The 8,769-nt window shown below is 36.0% G+C and overlaps 1 protein-coding gene across 1 annotated transcript; it reads right to left on the reverse strand.

Annotated features, from left to right (window-relative positions):
• Positions 1-2,062: 2,062 nt before the first annotated feature.
• LOC122302996 (alpha/beta hydrolase domain-containing protein 17C) lies at positions 2,063-6,409 on the reverse strand. The gene is made up of 6 exons (XM_043114512.1): positions 5,758-6,409; positions 5,592-5,628; positions 4,792-5,028; positions 4,642-4,689; positions 2,639-3,129; positions 2,063-2,504 (listed from the first exon to the last, which is right to left on the reverse strand). Exons 1-6 carry the CDS (start codon positions 6,060-6,062, stop codon positions 2,432-2,434), a joined length of 1,191 nt encoding a protein of 396 aa, XP_042970446.1. The 5' UTR covers positions 6,063-6,409; the 3' UTR covers positions 2,063-2,431.
• Positions 6,410-8,769: the final 2,360 nt, after the last annotated feature.

Here is an 8,769-nt window from a genome sequence, read left to right on the forward strand (position 1 = left end):
TCACTTCATATAAGTGAGTGAGAGTCATTGACGCCACCTCGATTAAAAAATAAAAAAGAGATGGAACGCTTGAAAGAAGAAGAAAGAAGCCAAAACATTTAAACCGCGCATCTAGACCAGAACAAAAGGCAAAAAAGAAAAATAAAGAAGAACGAAATGAATGACGAAAGCTTTACAGAGTTATATTGATAGAATAAGTTGCAGTTTTGAATCATTTGAAATTAGCATCATCCATACATTATTTGACAATCCAGACTTCAAACAAGTCCATTATGAAAAAATATATTCTTGACTGCAATCTTAAACTTGATTCAAACAAGGTTCCATGAAATACTAGCACCACATATTACTCTTCTTTAGCTTCTCCATTAGAAATAGTTTACTAAGTTTGCAATAGTGGCAATTGATTTACCCAACAATTACTTTTTGCAGCCTTAGCCTCAACAAGAGTTTCCTCAATTATAACATCTGCATTTTATGAATTTCCAGTTCTGCAAAGCCTCACATTCGAATGGACCTAGACTAGATATTTTTGGCAACACATTGTAGATATGGGTTGTGATGGTCATGAGCAAAGGCTTCTGGGTGGTCGGATCCGTCGTAATGGTTGAGCTCATCCTCGGAGATCTCTCATCGTGTAGACTGGGATCACCTCCTTCAGTGTCTCCCACAGTTCCAGATCCTTTATAGTTTTCAAGGAGTAAGAGAGGGAACTAATAAATGAAGTGAGAGAGAAGGAAAAGATAAAATAGTAAAAAGCATCTGACGTGGACACGCGTTTGCACACCGACTACATCAGGCATTTGCAACAAGCATTTTTTATATACATATATATCAATATATTAAAAATCATTTCATTAATTATTATGTAAATAAAAATTAAAAAAATTTATAAATATATGAACGGTAAAATGAGAGGACAAATCCAAGCAATATAATAGTATTTTCCTTACATTAATGATAGCAATGTTCAACTCATGATCTTGATAATTTAAATTTATATAATAATTGATAAATAGGATTACTGTACAGAGACTAAAAACAGAATGAAAAGCATGCTATAAACATAAAAGAGAAGAATATAGCAGTATACCCAGCTATTAAATTTTTAAATCAAAGCCTTCGTCTCATTTTAAAGTTTGGATATTACCGTCTTGTCCGTAAAATGGAATGGAGTACACCGACAAGGCTATTTGAGTGTTTTTTTTTTTTTTTTTTTTCTTTTCTTTTCATGCATTTTTTAAACTCATTTAAACATTTTTAAGAAATTCACGTCATTAAAAAAAATCTATTTAATCATTACGTTTAAATAAAAAAAGGACAATCGGGACCTATCGTCGAGACCTATAACATTTTCCTTTAATTTCTGTCCATTTTGTTGCTAGAAGTGAAAATAAATAAATAAATAAAAACAAAAAATAAAACATGCAAACCAAGAGAGAGAAAAAAAAAAGTTCCAGGTTTTTTTATGCGGGTATGCATTCCGGGCCAGAACCTGGTTATCAGATAACCGGGTTTCAAACTGGGCCATGAAAAAATCCGACTAAGGATGAACAAGCCTTTAAAAAAAAAAAAAAAAAAAAAATACTGCTAGCTTAATCGACAAGAGAGCAAAACTTTCCTTCAACCAGTTCACCACCACATATTGCAAATCTGAGATTGAAACATCATTCCAAAGGATACAGTGAGCATTAAGATATATGAAAATAAAAGTGCATAAAAACCGTGAGGAGAAAACACCTAATAATGCCCATCAGGGGGTTTGAAATTGAGGCGAGGGGCTGAAAAGGGAACTCTCATCAAAGTTCAAAGTTTCTCACCAAGGAGTTACTTATCGATTCGGCTTGATGAACGAACCCCCCTGTCACACTTGCAAGTAAATTAGATATATATATATATATATACACACACACACACACACACACACACACATAAAGATGAAGTCCTGTGATGTAAGATTAACCACAGTCACCCTCTCCATCAAGCAAACACGAGTCCTCGAACTGAATAAATTAACAAGCGGGAGATTTGCCAAACTTTCATCAGATTTTGAAACCTTAACTGACAGAAAGACGTATTATTCTGAAGAGTATTCAACTGAAAAATATCCTAAAATAAAATATATTGAAAGAAAACACTATGTATTGCAACATAGTTGATGAACAAAAACTGCCACATGCAAATGTGCAGAGACTCACAGAGAGAGGGTAGAAAGGGGGCAAGACAGAAGCAGAGTATGATTTATTAACCTCAATCGACAATGAAATCAGATGTATGATTTTCTGGATTATATTGATTTCCTATTTTTTTCCTCCAGAAAATGGACAAGAAATAACACAATTGTATCCCCTCAACAACCCCTTTGACCAATCAAATAATTAAAATATAGGTGAATACAACCTCCCATGTGTGCACTGCTCTGTTCTCTTCTTCAGATCTTCGTTGCAGTGGGTTTGAAACAATCAATATTGCATAATCCAACCGATCTCACCATCTCTCCAAATCTGCCACCACAACCCAATTATAACCGTTAGGAAAAGCAGATGTCTCGTGTATAGCAGGAATGCCTCATTGGTCAACCCTTGTTTGAAAAAAGAAGGATAAATGGATAAAAACAATCCTAGCGAGTAAATTATACCGGTCAATGCTGTTCCTTGCTTTCTCTTGCTGGTCTATGCCATTACTCACTTTCTCAGGCCGATCAATACTATGTCTTGATTTCTCTCTCTTATCACCACTGGCTCTAGACTTCTCTTTATGGTCTGTGCTTAGCCTTGGCTTTTCTCTCTGGTCAGTACTCATGCGTGACTTTTCTCTGCGGTCTGTGCTGGGTCTGGATTTATCTCTATTATCTGTGCTATTCCTCAGATTTTCTGGTCTCAATATCTCTCTACAATCTGTGCTGTTCCTTGGATTTTCAGGTTGATCTATAATTGGCCCAGATCCATTTCTAAGATGTGGTGATTTCTCAATGGCTGATATAAATTTCTTGAGATGCTTTATGTATTGTGGGAAAAGCTCCAGGTCACAATGATTCCCTCCTTTAATCCATAACGGTTCATACTTCTCCTTACAGAGCTCCCAGAGTTGCTTACCATGGGACCAACTGACAACATCATCTGCAGTGCCCTACAAAAGGCAGATACGGAGCAAAACAGCTTGGAAAATGAGCACAATTCTAAACACTTCAGCAATATGTTGCAAGATATCATATCTCAATGTTTATATGATACAACAATGAGTTTCTGTTAAATGAAGAAAAGCAGCCAACTGATATGGTGGCATGTAGCTGCCAATTACAAAATGTATATGTGAACTTATATTATTCTGGCAAGTCCATTTAGATCGTTCTAAAATATTTAATGCAACCCAAAGCAGCTCCCTTGAACCACATTGTGGTCCACCCACAACGCAGCAAGCAAGCCATCAAAAAAATTTTGACCCACCTCAAATTGATGCTAAATATAATGTCCATGTACGGCCATAAACCTTCAATGCTTTGAAATCAGTGCTCCAAAAAGTAGAGGCACTTCAGATGCACAGTCCATATCATTAGAAGGCAGATTGCCCTCTTACCAACATATCATAAGTTGGGGGCATTATAACGGATGAGTATGTGATTGAACTGATAAAAAAGGATTTAACATGGTCCAAGCAGATCTCATATTCAACGAGAGAATAGTTCTGTTAAGACTGCACAAAACCCTGATGAAGAACTGAAGTTTTTACATATAAACTACACCGATAAAATTTACATTCCAGTGCAGTGGTTACGCTATACTCTATGCTTTTTGCCCATAAGGTAGTAAACCTGTATGTATCATGGCGAAAATAGATGGACAGTCACACATGCACATGTTAATCCGAAGTTTATTTCGGATTATTTCTAAGATTATTTCTCTTTTGTTCTTGCTCCCACTCTTGCTTTCAATCCTTTTTCTATTACCCTAAGGAGGAAATAACCAAGCAATAACAGTTAAAATTTCTTAAATATGGAATATATACTTAATCCATCTGTCTAGCCCTGTCGGAATTGGAAATAATTTCCAAAACACGAGTTCAAGTTAAAACAGTTACAAAAATTATTGGGGTTTTATCAGTAAATGGCAAGAATGGAAACACATCAGACCCTTCAGGTTTTCCCAGACAAAGATGTCACCACACACAAGTCCTGGAAACCTACGGAGGAATAATCTAAGTATTGTGAAGTGCATGCACACACTACTTGAAAACTTGGGCCTTCATCAGGATAAAATTGATTAAATATATATGTGATTGTCCACAACAGGTGAGAACCCGTGTTACATTGCTCATATAAGGATATTTATAGGTTCTGGCCAAATTTTCAAAGACTTCTTTGATAGTTTGCCACACAATGAAAGGGTAAGGATTCATCAGACGTAGCATAAAATCCACATATTATATGCATGCAGTGAACAAGCAATTCCCATTTATGATATTAAATGAGCAAGAAATGCAGATGCCTGAATTAGAACTCAAATGGCAGATAGAAGGTAGTAATTAGTGCATGGAACTCACTTCTGTAACGTTATCTAATATGCAAAACTAGCATTCTATATATATTTAGTTTCACGAAAATCTTACTAACACAAAAACCCGTCAAAATACGGAAATACTCACATGAATTACGAGAACTGGACAATTGACAAAGGGGATCTTATCAATGTTCTGCACCATAAACAGGCAAACAATCATTTAAATGAGATCAATTTCCAAAAATCGTGAAAAATCCAACACTAAGATTCTACAACAAGGAATAAAAATGTAAACCTTGTAAATGTCGAACCAGTATGTTCTCTTCACCGGATACATGACCCGGAGGCCAGACAAGATTGGACTGTGGAGAATTACTGCCCTCAAATTTGGTAACCGGGTAGCCAAATCTAAAGTGGGCCCACTACCAACTGATTGCCCATACAAGATAATATCCTCCTCTTTTGTGCCATACTTCTCAACAAGACATCTATATGCAGCTTCTATGTCTGCATAAGTGTTCTGCTCACTCGGCTGTCAAAATAACTCACATATTTCAACCATCTCATATCTTATTTAAAATAACTTATTCCAAACTAATCACATTCCAGTCTGGTTTCTTGGACAAAATGGGAAACTGACTAAAATCACGTATCTTTCAGGTTTTCGGACTTCCAGTAGGATTGAAAGAATCCAAAGGGCAAAAAACTAACATATGTTTGGCTGATAAGAAAAATGCAAAAGAGCAAAGACCCCTGAAGTATAGAATCTACAGTTAATTATTATAGCTTTGACAACAAAATGAAACATCTAAGCCCAGAGCCCTTCGATAGATTCATGGAGATTAGCAGCTTAGACGGTTACTTCACTCAAGATTCATACTACTCACAGTGCAAAAACGTAAAAGGAAAAAAAAAAAAAAATCAAAATTTTAATGGAAAAATCCTCCTTAAAGTATACCGTAGCATGAAAACTCATGAAAACCCAAAACTTCTATAAATTCGTTTTTTTTTTTTTTTATAAGTATAAAACTTCTATAAATTCGTTTCCAACTTTTTCACAGAATCCATACAAAACACAAAACCATAATCTCGTACCTTCCCAGTTGACTGCCCGTACCCCGAATAATCATACCTAAACACAAGACACGAAGAAAAAAATTAAGAAAAATCAAAACCTTCTATATGCACATAGGAATCCATTTAACAATGTATTAACATAGATAGCTTCGTCAACGAGCGTTCGGAAATTTCCCAAGCATACCCCATCAAGTTGACTCGGAGGTGGAAACTGAGTTCACTGAACAAGTCGTACATCTGACCTAGATCAGCCGCGTTGCCGTGAGAGTACAGCACCGTCAGAGACGCCGAGGGATTCCTTATGTACGCTGCCACGACATCGTTCCCCCTCTTTGTTCTCAGCCTCAAAACGTCTACGTTTCCCCTCATATCCACCCCAGTCATCCTCAGCTTCCCACCCTCCTCGCCATCCTCCTCCACCCCATACGACGGTGGACTAGGCGGGAAAAATGCGAACTTCGCCGCTATAGATGACGTCACCGCTCCCATATCCGAACCAACCTCCCCAAACAAAATCAGGAAAGCCAATGACAAAAAATATTCCAAATAATCAATTCGAATCCACTTGGTGGGCGCGACGGAGGTGGTATTATTGCAGAAGCCAAGATTGACCCAGTTGGAGTTTTGCTTGGAAAAGACGATATTTAGATTCAATTTTAACCTACAGGCGCATGGTAATGCATACGTTTGTCGGAGAAAGCGAGGGGAAAATGGATTTCCTAAATTCCTAGAGTTTCAAATTGACTCCTCCGGTTGAGGATTTGGCGAGGGGCAAGGGCAATTGAATTGAGAGAGAGAGAAGTGGGGGAGGATTTTCCGGCGTGCAAAAGGAGAGCGGCACGTGTTGAATAATTAAAACTGTGGGATGGGGTGGGGGCCGTGACGGTCTGTGATGGTGATGTCTGGGAACAAAACAGGGGAGGAGTTGCCAAGGGATGACACGTGTTCTTGTAGGGTAAAGTTGGTGGTGACGGATACTTGGGGAATGGCTGGAGTCTGACATTTCACGGATTTTCACCGTGTTCCAGGCACAGCTTGGATTTTGATCTAAAAATTAGTGTAAAAAAGATATAAATAACAGTATTTAATGTCGAATTGTCGTTTTATGGGACAGCGATGGGCTTTGAAAGTGTTCTGTCCTGTGTGTTTGGATTGGTTTAGGCAACGGCTGGACGACGATTTGTTTTTCATGTAAAGGTCATCCGTCACGGGTTGGAACTTGGGATTTTACATTGCAATTTGCGCGTTCCTTCCTTCCTATTTTTTTTAAACAATCTCTTCTTTAACTAAAAGTTTTGATATATATAAATAAAATTACATGTTAATCTATATATTAATATTAATTTTTTTATATTTAAATTTTAAAATAATAATATTTTTGATAAAAATTATTTTTTATTCAATCACAATAAATTAAAAGAAATATTTTTTACAGTCGGCGTGCAGTCGTGGTGAAAAAAGTGAATTAATACGGAATCTATATAAAAAAAAATTATTTTTTTAACTTTTTTTTATTCATGTAGGTCCCCTGAATATAAAAAAAAAATTATAATTTTTTTTATTCATTCCGTACAGCCGACTGCACACCGACTGTATTTGCCGACTGTATCTAACAAAGCCCATAAATTAATATACATATTAATACATAATTATACTTACAACTAAATTTTTTCTTACTTAAATTTATTTTAGGATATAATCTCTAAAGCCAGAAAAAAGACATACTTTAGATGAATCATACATTGAAAGCTTATTTGCATGTATATACCTCCAAATTTAGGTTTTGGACTCTTGAACGAGTTCAGCTTATCTTAATTAGATTCTATTTTAGATTTATTCTAATATTTAAATATTTAACTTCCAAATCATTAAATATCACTTAACTCAAAATCTCTTTAGATGTAAGACTCATAATTTTTTTTCAACTTCTTATAAATATATCTAAACTTATTTTAACATCCAAACATATATAAACTCATCTTAAGTAGATTTCACAAAACTTACTTGATTAGGCCTGTTCATCCGGGTTCCGACCCGGGAATCCGGGTGGACCCAAACCGGAACCCGGATTTCAAATCCGGGCCGGAACCCGGACCAGGTTATCCCGGGTCAAAAACGGGCCGGAACCCGTATGAATTCGGGTTTTGAAAAACCCGGATTCCGGTCCCGGATTGAACCCGGGTCTTCTTTTTTTTTTTTTTTTTTAAAATTAAACCCCTTAAATTATATTGAACTGTTTCTGCAAATACAAAAAGATGAAAAAAAAAAAGAGGGAAAGAGCACGGTTTACTTTCTTAACCAAAACTTGAAAATGGTGAAGCAAGAGGCATATGTTGTCACAAACCCAAGATTTGGCATAGTAACATGGAACTACAAATCTCAATACTTACAACAATACTAGATCTCAAACATGGGAAGAAATATCATTTTTGAAGTAAAAGTTTTCTAAATAGAATACTAGACAAAACCCAAGTTCACTCGGTGTATACAAGAGAGATACCTAATTAAGAGGAAGAAGAAATAGCAATAAGAAAGTCATGAAAGTTATATAAATATTGTCTCAAGGAATAATGTCTTGAAAAAGAAACGTCTGAGATCCTCCATGTGAATGCTCCTTCATGACTTCGAAGCATCAGTCTTTTCCCTCCTTCCTTCCTTCCATATGAGACAAATAGCTGGGGACCATATTCCCAATAGCTGCAGCTTGTGGAAAGGCATAAAGACTTCTCCAACTCTAAGCAACCATTTATCATGCTTTTAAGGTGAAGAAATATACAACAAGGAGCAGAGAGCTTTCACTGCTTACATAAACAATTCACTTTGATCTACTCGAAGCCACATAAAGAATCTCATCTACTCGAAGTCACATAAAACCCAAATCAACAAAGTAATAAAAGCCAAAAAAACCCTAAAAAATTACTTCTTACATTCAAACATTCTCATCACAACAGACCCAAATAAAAAAAGTAATAAAAGGAAAAGCCCTAAAAGATTTGAAGAAGGATGCAATATATCTGACCTGAAAAAAAGCTACACAATCCGTAGCACAGAACAAAAGCTACAAGACACGAATCGAAAAAAAACAGAACCAAATTGCAGAGAACAAACTATAACAAAAACACCCATGTAAAACAGAAACCTTAATGACTTAGATCTAAACAAAATCTCTTCAAATCTATTGAGATTTGTTCAGATT

This window comes from Carya illinoinensis, chromosome 3, assembly GCF_018687715.1.
Source record: "Carya illinoinensis cultivar Pawnee chromosome 3, C.illinoinensisPawnee_v1, whole genome shotgun sequence".
Classification (NCBI taxonomy): Eukaryota; Viridiplantae; Streptophyta; class Magnoliopsida; order Fagales; family Juglandaceae; genus Carya; species Carya illinoinensis.